We start from the raw sequence: 12,247 nt of genomic DNA, 5'->3' as shown, positions 1-12,247 counted from the left end.
GGTCACAGGGGAGCCCAGCCCCAGAAAGCCTCAGGTTGCTTCCTGGCAGAGCCTGTCTCTGCATTCCAGGGCCAAGTCCTGAAAAATTCCCCATAAAGGCCCACAGACATCATCACCCCATTCTTGGGGGAGAGAAAGATTGAATGACTTGCTCCTGGATGCACAACTCTAGAAACCTACAGAACAAAGCAAGCAGCCCTTCCTCCCTTGGTCAGCTGCCCATGTAGTGATGGGCTTAGAATGCCTTCCTGGAAATTCAGATCCCCATGGGAGGGCCCTACTCCGGAGAATTAGCTAAGGCGAAAGGGTGAGTCTTAGTTCTCAGAAATTGCTGACTTCCTTTTGGCTAAGCCCCACCTAGGCCACCAGCTGCTCATGAGGCTGGAACCAGCAGCAGCCCCCTCCCTTTCCTAGGACCCCACCTGGCAATAGGTCACAATGCCCCAGCTGCCGAGTCCCAGAATGGCTGATCAGAGTGGGAGGAGGTGAGGAGGGCTTGGTGGGTGGGTGTGTGGGGAGGGGGAGATTCCCAAGGAGCCCAATTCCCCGCTCCCTGAGCTCACCCTTGAGTGTCACTCAGGGTCCCACCCCCTACGACACTCCCACCCCTACACTCCCCCCCAGCACTAGTCCTTCCTGTAACCTCCACCTCCCTCCATGACCCATCTCTACTTGCCCGGGCCTGAAGCCCTTGCTTATCCTATCCCAGTCCATCCTAGGGGCCTTGGTGCTGGGCAGGGGTCAGGTAGTCCAGTGGGTCCATGTGTGTCCCCCTGGGGCCCTAGCCTGGCCCAGCTCCTGGACAATGTCCTAGGGCTAGCAGCACTGGGACTGACAACTCTGGCAGTCTCTTCCACGGCTGGCCCAGCCTTGCTGTTGCTGCTGCTACTGGTCAGCTTCCTGGCCTTCGACCTGCTCCACAGGTAAGTGGGCAGTAGCCTGGTAGGTGGGCAGGTGGTCAACCATCTGAAGTCCAGCTGCCACCCTCTCTTTCCACAGGCCTGCAGGTCCCACGCGGTCACAGCATACACTTCTCACAGGGGGCCAGAGTCAGGGGGCCGGCGAGGGTCCAGGACAACAGGAGGCCCTACTTCTGCCAACAATGGCAGTCACAGGACAACTCAGCCTCCCGGAGGCTCTGTTACTGCTGCTTCTGGGCCTGAGGCTGCTCCTGGGAGCTTACGGCATGCCCTTGGCCCTGCTTGGCCTGGCTTTCTGCCTCCATCCTTGGGCCTGAGTGCCTTCCTGAAATACACTGGCCACACTGCTTCCTCAGGCCTCCTTTCCTCCACCCTGGGCTGGGCAGGTAGGAGGGTACCCCTTTATTCCCAGCCTGAACCTTAGGGGACCTCCAGGCCCACAATATGGACAGTGGATGCTTGGGTCTGAGTCTGAGGTCAGTGATAGAAGGTGAGATAAAGGATAGGGAGCCCAGGGCAGGGTGTGGTAGCCATCTCAGAGCCTGCTGGTTGGGGATGGCCATTCTGGCCTTCTCTGTAGTTCTAGAGAATGGGCATCCAGAAAGACTTGCAAGAGAACAGAGTGGGACTGGCTATCGGCCATCAGGGAAGGGACAGAAATCCAGAGAAGATTTCTCACAAGAAAGCATGAGAATCTACATCTGTGGGCTTACCAGACTCCCCTGCCAGCCTGGAGGGTCCATGGAGAGGGGCTCAGGTGACCCTCATGCCCTCCAGTGGCTCCTCTCTTGGCTGGACCCCCACCCCAGTCCGGGTCACAATGGGGCTCCTCTGGGGAGGGTGGGAGTGAGTGAGAGTGGGGGTTTGCCTCTGGCTGCCAAGCCGTCCTGGGCACTCAGGAAGCAACATGACTTAGGTGGCTCTGCCCAGAGGTAAGACCCAGGCCCCAGCTCAAAGCTTCACCCCACACACACTGGTTCCCTCCTGATCCCCTCACCCCCACCTGCCCTGAAGTCTCAGGCATCTCCAGGACTGCTCCTGCAGCTGGCCTGGCTCTCTCCCCAGGTGCACCAGGCATGATGCAGCAGCCGCGAATGGAGACAGATGCCACTGGGGCTGGCGAGGGGCTGCAGCGGGCAGTGCCCTGGTCGGCTTGGGTCACACGGCAGGGCTGGGTGCGCTGGTGCATGTGCCACGTGCCCCAGAGCTGGACCCAGTGGTGGACCACATCAGGCTGGCGGCAACCACTACAGCGCATGCTGTGGGGTCTGGAGGGGATCCTCTACCTGCTGCTGGCCCTGATGCTGTGCCATGCACTCTTCACTACTGGCTCCCACCTGCTGGGCTCCTTGTGGCCTGTCGCGGCCGCAGCGTGGCGCCATCTGCTGCCAGCTGTCCTCCTGCTGGTGCTCAGTGCCCTCCCTGCCCTGCTCTTCACCGCCTCCTTCCTGCTGCTGTTCTCCACGCTGCTGAGCCTCGTGGGCCTTCTCACCTCCATGTCTCACTCAGGCTACGCTCAGGACTTGGACCAATAGAAGGGCAACCCCATCCCGCTGCCTGTGTCTGTTGAGCCCTGGCCTAGGGCCTGAGGCCCGGGGGGAGAGGGAGGGCAGTGGGACCAGGGCCTTCCTGCTTCAGCAGGCCCCAGACCCCCAATCCTTAGCACTGGTCAGGGCATGTGTGATGTTGCTGGAGCTGGCAGGGTAGCCTGGCCTCTGGGCACCTCCCTAAGTTGATGCTGTAGGCACTTGGTGTAGGGCCTCAAGGGCTTCAAGAAGAGGGGACAGAGCAGAAGGCTTAGCCAGGAACAGAGCTTGGCCAAGCCACCAAGTGCTCCCACATGGGTGTGGCGACACCACTGGGGCCCCCTTAGTGACTGGCAACATCTTCTTCTTGCAGCTGTCCTGCTGTCTCAGCTTCAGACTCGTTGAAAACTACATGGGTACCCCTGGACTTAGCATTCCTCCCAACCCCTCTTTTAACTTCCTGAGGCTCTAGAAAAGGCCCACTGACTGAAACCTAGCTGAGAGAGGGCTGGCCAGAAGCCCCATGAGACCTAAACTAACTAACCCTCAGGCATTTCTGCCCCCCACTCCCTAGACTTCCTACCTCCTGCCTCAGTCCACATCCCAAGTCTGGGAAATGGGCCAAGTAGAGAAGTGAGGGTCCCAGAGAGTACCCACTCTTTAGGACTCCTAAGTTCTGTTATAGAAAAATGAACAAGACATCCCATTTCACCCACCTACACAATGTGTGGCCCTGGCCAATCAATTCTTTTGAACCTCAGTGTTAAGTGTGCTCCAGCACTGTCATGGGGTTGTTGTGAGTCAAAGGCAATACTAACATGTGAAGTACTTTGTAAAGACCAGAAAACTGTAAGATATTGTATTGAACCCTGAGGACGTTCTGTAGGCTCAAAAAGTCTTTTGACCCTGAAGGCCAGTGAAAGAGCAGGAAGCTTCCCTAGGCCTTCAGAGAAATGCTCTGTATCTGGGGATACAGTTTGGGCTCTACAATGGTAAACAGAGGATGGATGGGAATGGACAAGATGTAAAAGGTCTTGTGCTCTGAAATCTCAAAATGTGCACATGTTGAACTCTTCTGATTGTGAAATGCTTGGGGCTGGGGCTTGGTGCCAAGAGATGCTTGCACAGCTGTGTGAGTGGGGACAGCATAACCCATGGGTTTCTAAAACCAACCCAGCAAGCTGCTCACAGCACCAGAAGGGCCTTGGAAGGTGGCATCTCTTGATGCCCAGGATGCTGGCCATTCCATCTGCTGACCCTCCAAACAAAACAGTGAGTGATCAGTTATTACCAAGTAAGGCACATGACAGACAGCTGTATCCACAGCAAAGACCCGCCCACCTGACCCCCAACCCACTCCTGACCCCCACCCAATTCCTGACCCTCCCCAGTTCCCACCCAGTCCTGACCCCACTGTGTACCTAAAATTCCTACTCCTAAAGCCCTAGACCCAAAGTCCCCCTCGTCTGCTACCTAAATACTCAGGCCCTGGGAACCAGCCCCTAGAACTCGGGTTCATTTTTGCCAAAACCCATTTGCTGTGGAGTTTCATAACCCTGCATGCCACTGGTTAGATGCCTTCAGCATCAGTGACTGAAACCCCAGCACCTCCTTCCTGTTCCCTTGTGGTTCTCCTTGAAATATGGCCTGGTAGTGAGGGCAAAGCAGAACTTGGAGGTGGTATGCCTCATGGTTAGCATGGGCTTTGGTGTATGAGCTGAGGCTGAGTTCGAATCACAGCACTGTCACTTTCTAGCTCCACGGCCTTGGAGGAAATTGCTAAACCTTCCTCAACTTCATTGTCCTTGCAGGTAAAACAAAGGCAAGAACACCTGGCTCCTGTGGGGCTCCTGGGGTGTGGGTGAAGTTCCTGGACCGGCGCCTCACACCACTAACTATAGCTATGCTGTTACTATCCCATTTTAGACATGAGAAGTCAGGCTTGGGGTAGCCTCTTGACAGTGGCAAAGCCGGGTTGTTTGAGTCCTAGTCCACCCTACCAGGCTGCTAACGGGAAAGCGATGGAGGAAATACAACCTAACCAAAGACCCCATGGCTTCCCAATGCCTGTTCTTAAAGTTCCCGTCAGAGATAAAGCCAGGATGCTAGCGTCGGGTCCATCGTAGACTTAGCCATGCATTGCTGGCCAGGGATATCCCCCTAGAGGCTTGGAGCCATTCTGATTAAGGGGAGAGGAGGTTTTGGCCCAGACCAGATACACTGTGAGGCAGGATGTAGACGGGAGCAAGGAGAAGGTCCTCTTCCCTTCCCCACATAAATATATGCCTTCCACTCTCCTGCTATGCTGGTGTAGGGTAATGTGGTACAGCCAACCTGGAGAACAGATGGGCAATATTTATCAGATTAGATCAACACATACCCTGTGACATAGCAACCCAAAATGAATTCTCACAGAGGCCCATAAGGCCCTTGCTCCTCAAGGTGTGGTCCCAGGACCAGTAGTGTAGGCATTACCTGGGAGCTGGCTAGAAATGCAGAGTCTCAGGCCCCACCCCAAGCCTGCTGAATCAGAGCCTGCATTTTAGCAAGATTCCCAGGTGATACACGAGGACACTAATGTTTGAGAAGCTCTGCATAAGAGGGGATATGTGTGAGAATGATGATTGCCCTGTTATTGGTGGTGGCAGGAGATGGGAAAGGTAAAACATGGTGCATGAGCACCCCGAGGAGGAGGAGGCAGTTAGAAGGGGCAGAAGCTATATGGGTGAATCTTGAAATCCTAGCATTGAGTGGAAAGAAACTAAGAAATAATACAATTCTTTTTACACAAATTTAAAATACATGTCAGCAAAACAAGACACTTTTTGGCAAGACAAAAAACAGTGGAATGGCCAACTCTAGGGGCGGGCAAATAGGAGTGGAGCATGCAGATAAGAAGGAATAAAGTGAGCGACCTTGCAGAGAGGAAAGAAAAATGATAACATGAACATAATTCCTGAAATTCCTTTAAATGTAGACAAAGTCCTCCCTTTAGAGTTAAAAGGCCTAAAAATGCAAGACTGGGGACAAAGAACATGCTGGAATGAGGGAGTTCTAAGCTTTTCCGGTGTGGGTCAAGAAGGGAAAGCTGTTTAGTGGCTGAGCCTGTATCTTTGCCGGTCCTCCCCCACCCTACCCCACAGCCTGCTCTGATGAGATGGGGGTGGGGGTGGGGATCCAGTCACCCGTTTGGCCTGGCCAGAAAAATAATCAGATCAAGCTGGAGGGGGGTGGGGTGGCATAAAGAACCGGAGCGGAGGATGTGTCAGCCGCGAGGGCCTTGTGTCAAAGAAAGCAGAGAGGAAATCCGCAGCTGCATACACATATCCTGGGGGCTCCTAGGAGCATTAGCGTCCGGTAGGACTTTCCTCTGCCTCAAGGAACCGGCAGCAATGAGTAGGAACGGCCAGGACGCGGGAGGGCGGTGTCAAGAGGGCTGATGAGGCTGGGGGGCACCACTGGAGACATAGTTGTCAGTGGGCACCCTGGGGGAAGGAGAAGGGTCCCTGGAAGTAGGTGGCTGTCCGGCGCCCGGGGAACCTCTAAGGGCCGGCTGCGGGAAGCCGGGAGGGGGCGCTCTCCCCAGACTCGCGTGTGCCGGGGAAAGCGGGAGGCCACGTCCCGCCTGGGGACTGAGGGGAGCGGCTCTGCTCCCTGAGCAGTCCGCGGCCACAGAGGGGAGGGAGGAGACTGGGTCTCGTGGGGAGGAGGAAGCGGCCAGCGCTGCGCGGAGAGGTCGCCCCAGGAGGAGGTGCGGGTTGCGGGCACCGCGCAATCCCCTAGGTTCAGGTGCGCGGGAGGGGGGCCAGGGTGATGGCTGGAGGGCGTCAAGGCGGGCGCGTTGACTGTGGGGGCAGAGCGGGGCGAGCAAAGGCCTGAGGCTGGAAAGGAAATCCCAGACCCAACCGGGGATCGGAGGGCTGTGGGCACCCACACAGGGAAGGTGCTAACCATCTCGGAAGATCGACACCCTCCGGAATCGCAGCTTGCTGACCCGGCGACCGACTGTGCAAGGTGCGTCCCCTGGCGGAGATATCCAGCTCTGGCCACGAAGAGTCAGGCTTGGCTGGGGTGTGGGAAGAGAGGGAAGGAGGAGAGAGGCACACAAGCGGAGACTCGGTGCTGGGGGCGAGGGTAGAACTTGGGGCCAGGGATGGGCATCTCCGGCCCACCGTCATCACAGTGTCGGCGTCGTTGACTCCTCACCCCTTACCCCAAATCTCCAGCCTGGGTCCCCCAGCCAGAAACCTAGAGGCATCGAGGGCAGAGCTCATGAGAATCCTGGAGAAGGAAGGGCCCAAACTAGCCGGCTTCACGGTGTCTCAGACTTCCTGGCCCAGCCCTAGTCTATTATCCCATTCCTCCTGGGATAAAGAGGTGTCTTTGTGAGGTTCTGTCAGGGTCTGAATGCATCCAACTTGGGGCAAGTTATTCCCTCCTGCCGAGCAAACACCTCATCTGTATTCTGGATCTTGCTTCCTTTATGCTGCCTCCTTACCTTTCAAGTATTTTTCCATCTTAAAAATAAAAGAACTTGATTTAAGATCTGTTCCTTCTACCATATTTTCTGGCTCGTATCTTCAAATGTCTAACCAAAACCCAATTTTTTAAAATGATATGTGATACTGTACACTTGAAAATATTTTTAACATATATGGAAGTTGTGAAGCCCTCTATCTGAAGGCTACCACATTGATCTAACAGCCAGGCATTATCAGAATAGGGCTCTTTCTGTGTGTTTATCTTCTGACCGTGCAAGCTGGAATTTCCAGACAATGGCATATGGAATTGCTGTTCATAGGCACCTTTGCCTTGAGCCTGATTTAAAAGAAACTGCTGGGCCAGCCTGGTGGTGCAGCGGTTAAGTTCACACCTACTGCTTTGGCAGCCCGGGGCTCACTCGTTCATGATCCTGGGTGTGGACATGGCACCACTTGGCAGGCCATGCTGTGGCAGGCATCCCACGTATAAAGTAGAGGAAGATGGGCACGGATGTTAGCTCAGGGCCAGTCTTCCTCAGCAAAAAGAGGAGGATTGGCAGCAGATGTTAGCTCAGGGCTAATCTTCTTTAAAAAAAAAAAAAAAGGAACTGTTTCCAAGGTTCCACCATTAAGAATTATGTAGATTACTGTAGAGTTTTGGTGGTTAACCTTTATCCAGCGAAGGAAATTCCTTCCCATTCCTAGTTTGCTAATAGTTTTGATCATGAATGGATGTTGAATGATAAAATTGTTTTTTCTGCATCTACTACAAGGACTATTTGGTTATTCTGCTTTATTCTGTTTATACCATGAATTACGTTTTTAGATGTCTTTTCATATTAAATCATTTTGGAAAAGACTCATCCTGGTTCCCTTTTAATTGACATGTAATTCACACACACATTTTACATTCAAGTAAAATGCACAAATCTTGGGGATACAGCACAATGAATTTTTGCATATTTGTGTGTGTGTCCACGTAACTACCACCTAGACCAAGATATAGAACGTTTCTATCATCCCAGAAAGTTCTGTTATGCCCTTTCCCAATCAATACTTCTCCTGAAAGGAAGCCACTATTCTATCACCATAGATTAGCCTATTCTTGAAATCATACAAAACAAAATCATACAAAATGTACTCTAGTGTCTGGCTTTTTTCAAGGTTACATCTGTGAGATTTATCCATGTTGTTGCATTTATCGGTAGTTTGTTCTCGTTTATTAGTGTGTACTATCGTATTGTATGGGAAGAGAACAATTTATCCACTCTCCTGTTGATGGACATTTGGCATGTTTCCAATTTTTGGCTACTATATGAATAAAATTTCTATGAATATTCTCGTACAGGTCTTTTGGTAGACAGATGCACTTATTTCTCTTGAAGTGAAACTGTTGGATCACAGAGTATGTAAATGTTCAACTTTGGTAAATGCTGCCCAATAATTTCCAAAGTGATTTGTACCAAGCAGTGATTCCACTGCTTATTTCAGCCTATGAAATTCATTGTTCGGGGTTTCTGCTCTCTCCTGGTCATCAGATATGGTATTTACTTTCTGTTTCTCATTTTCACTTTTGTTTGGGTGATTTCTGAGAGGAACAGGAAATATCTTTATCACAACCTCTTTCCTTTTTAAAGCCAAGAATGCAAGGTTGGCTTAACATTCAAAAAAAATTAATGTAATTCACATCATCAAACTAAAAAATTTTTTAAAACGATCATTTCAATAGATGCAGAAAAGGCATTTGACAAAATCCAACATCCTATTCCTGATTTAAAAAAACAAATAACAACAAAAAACACATCTCAGCAAACTAGGAATAGAAGGAAACTTCCTCAACTTTATGGAGGGCATCCATGAAAAACCTATAGCTAATCTCATACTTAATGGTGAAAAAATTGAATACTTTTCCCCTAAGATCAGGAACAAGACAAGTATGTCTGTCTCACCATTTCTATTCAACATTGTAGTGGACATCCTAGCTAGTGCAAAAAGGCAAGAAATAGAAATAAAAAGCATACAGATTGGAAAGCAAGAAGTAAAACTGTCTTTATTCGCAGACAACAGGATTGCCTATGTAGAAAATCCAACGGAATCTATAAAAAAGTTATTAGAACTAATAACTGAATTTAGCAAAGTAACCAACATGTGTACATGGTCATGGTTATGATGTAAGGTCAATATACAAAAATCAATTGTATTTCTCCTTACTAGCAACAAGTGATCAGAAATAAAAATTTAAAAAACAGTATTATTTAGAATTAAAAAAATATGAGCACTTATGGGAAAATCTGACAAAAGATATGAAAGATTTGTACACTGATAACTACAAAATATTGCTGAGAAAAATTAAAGAAGACCTAAATAATAGAAAGATATATCTTGCTCACGGGTTGGATGACACAATATTATTAAGATGTCAATTTTTCCCAAATTGACTTATATATTCAATACAATTATAATCAAAATCCCAGCATTTTAGTAGAAATTAACAAGTTGATTTTAAAACTCGTATGGAAATATAAGGACCTAGAACAGACAAAATAACTTTGGTAAAGAAAAACAAAGTTGGAAGATTAACACTACCTGGTCTCAAGACTTATCATAAAGCTATAGTAATCAAGAGAGTATAGTATTGGCATAAAGACAAACAGATCAATGGAAGACAGCAGAGTCCAGAAATAGATATACACACATACATACGTCTGATCTAGACAAAAGTGCAAAGGGAATTTAGTGGAGGACAGGCTTCAACAAATAGTGCTCGAACCACTGGATATTCATATGCAAAAAAAAAATTTCAATTCATACCTTGCACCATATATAAAAATTAATCCAAAGTAGATCGTAGACCTAAATGTAAAACCTAAAACTATAAACCTTCTAGAAGAAAACATAGAGGAAAGTAGTTGTGACCTTGGGTTAGGCAAAGATTTCTTAGATATGACACCAAAAGCATAATTCATAAAAGAAAAATTAAACTACCCTCAATCAAAATTAAAATTTTCAGTTCTTCAAAAGACACTGTTAAGAAAAAGACAAGACAGACTGGGAGAAAGTATTTGCAAACCATACATCTGATAAAAGACTTGGATCCAGAATAAAGAACCCCCAAAGCCGAATAATAGATTTTTTAAAAGGGGGGGTGGGTGTAGGGAGAGGATGAACAAATAACTTGAACAGAAACTTTACCAAAGAAGATATATAGATTGCAAATAAGCACAGGAAAGGATGTTCAACATTAGTCATTATGGAAATGCAAATTAAAAACATGCTACCCACCTCCTAGAACGGCTAATATTAAAAAGACTCCGCAATACCAAGTGTTGGCGAGGATGTGGAGGAAGTTCAACCCTCATGCACTGCTAGTCAGAACGTAAAATGGAACAACCACTTTGGAAAATCATTTGACAATTTCTTAAAAAGTTAAACATAGATCTACCATATGATCCAGCCATTTCATTCCTAGATATTTACCCAAGAGAAATGAAAACATGTCCATACAAAGACATGTACATAAATGTTCATAGCAGCTTTATTTGTGATAGCAAAAAATTAAAAATAACTTGGATGTCCATCAAAAGGTGAATGGATAAACGCTGGTATAGCCAAACAATGGAATACTACTCAGCTATAAAAAGGAATGAACTACTGATACACACAAAAATGTGGATGAATTTTCATGTTGTTCCACTAATCTCATTAATCAGACTGAGTGAAAGAAGCCAGATGAAAAAGAGAACCTTTGAATGATTCCATTCACATAAAATTCTAGGAAACGCAAATTCATCTATAGTAACAGAAAGCAAGTCAGTATGAATGGTTGCTTGGGGATGGGAGTGGGGAGATGTGAGGAGGCTGCGGGGAGGGGAGACAGAGAGGGATTATAAAGAGGCAGAAAGATAAATTTCATTATCTTGATTGTGATATGGTTTCACAGATGTATACATGTCAAAACCTATCAAATTGTACATTTAAAATATGTGCAGTTTATCATGTCAGTTATACCTCAATAAAGCAGGTTTTTTAAAAAAAGTGTAGGTCCATTTCCTTGCGATCAGGAGTTTGTCTTTCCCCAACGTACGTGGCACATGTACTTGAACACTAAAATGAACTCACACAATCTATGCAAGGAACTGGATAATGTAACAGAAGGCAAGTTATCTGCTTTTGTTGGGAAACTTCCAGTTTGGTTAAAATGTTTTGAAAAAATTCCACTAATTTTCTTTTCTTAAAAGACTCTTTTCTCCTGGAAAATAAAGGCTGGCATCACAACTGAAGTGCTCAGATATCTTTTACTCCTTTCAGGAACATCTAAGTGTGGCAAAGGAAAGGATACTGGAGCCATTCTTCAAAAACCCATTCCATGAATGAGAGGGAGTCTATGTAAGACTGTCTTATTAAATGATTTGTCAGTGGTCACATATGAATGGTTTTTGAGACAATGAAGTTTGCGTTCTGTCATGCTTAACTAGCAAATAACGTGCCTACATACTGGAGAAACATAAGATTTGCATTGGTTTTATATCTCAAAACAAAGTTCAGGAAACAATTTAAATGCATGTAATGACCTGTATGTAGCTATCTTGTTGAAGTTTCTTGTTTCCCAGTCACGACTGAACAAAATCTATAAGAGTCAAGTGTCTCACACTGTATGCTTATAGGACAATAAACTGAAAATAAAATAACTTATCTCCGTTCTATTCTCATGATAGATTTCAAAGCTATGTTGGGATGCTGAAGAAAAGTTTATGAAACCTCACAGTGGACAAGGGAATACTAAGATGGAGTGGAAATTAGAAACGTAGAGGTAGAAGGATGGGGGACGTGGGGCACACTGAACAGTCTCAAAGTGCTTACACAGTGAGAATTTCAGAATTGGGATGGGGTTTGAAGAGAGCAGAAAAACCAATAAAGGCTCAGTAGGGAAGGTGACGGAATTCTTAGAGAACAGGAGGGCAAGCAATGGAGAAGACCCCATGAGGCTGAGTGACTCACATTACTTTATTCCACAAATCAGTCCGGGTAGACAATTTTCTCTAGCAATGCTGCAGAGCCCCAGGGTGAGAGGTGCAAAAGTGACCAGACAGAGAAACGGGTTTTGGGGAAAGGCACAAAGGACTACAAGGGATTGGGCAAATTAGATTCTGCTAAGAGGGCTGCTCGAAGGATGCATTTTTGTTAACAAATTTTTTTTTTTTGCTGAGGGAGATTCACCCTGAGCCAACATCTGTTGCCAGTCTTCTTTTTTTTTCCTTTTACGTGAGCTGCTGGCACAGCATGGTCGCTAACAGACAGTGGTGTAGGTCTGCACCCAGGA

The 12,247-nt window shown here is 47.6% G+C and overlaps 2 protein-coding genes across 2 annotated transcripts; both read left to right on the top strand.

The window, feature by feature from the left end:
• The first annotated feature begins 542 nt into the window (after window positions 1-542).
• Window positions 543-1,371, top strand: C15H20orf141 (chromosome 15 C20orf141 homolog). The gene is made up of 2 exons (XM_014861856.3): window positions 543-923; window positions 1,000-1,371. Exons 1-2 carry the CDS (start codon window positions 658-660, stop codon window positions 1,235-1,237), a joined length of 504 nt encoding a protein of 167 aa, XP_014717342.1. The 5' UTR covers window positions 543-657; the 3' UTR covers window positions 1,238-1,371.
• Window positions 1,372-1,831: 460 nt separating this feature from the next.
• On the top strand, window positions 1,832-2,578 carry TMEM239 (transmembrane protein 239). Its single transcript, XM_044748604.2, has one exon. It carries the CDS (start codon window positions 1,997-1,999, stop codon window positions 2,453-2,455), a length of 459 nt encoding a protein of 152 aa, XP_044604539.1. The 5' UTR covers window positions 1,832-1,996; the 3' UTR covers window positions 2,456-2,578.
• Window positions 2,579-12,247: the final 9,669 nt, after the last annotated feature.

This window comes from Equus asinus, chromosome 15 (genome assembly GCF_041296235.1).
Source record: "Equus asinus isolate D_3611 breed Donkey chromosome 15, EquAss-T2T_v2, whole genome shotgun sequence".
Taxonomy (NCBI): Eukaryota; Metazoa; Chordata; class Mammalia; order Perissodactyla; family Equidae; genus Equus; species Equus asinus.
This window is presented reverse-complemented; position numbering and strand designations above follow the sequence as displayed.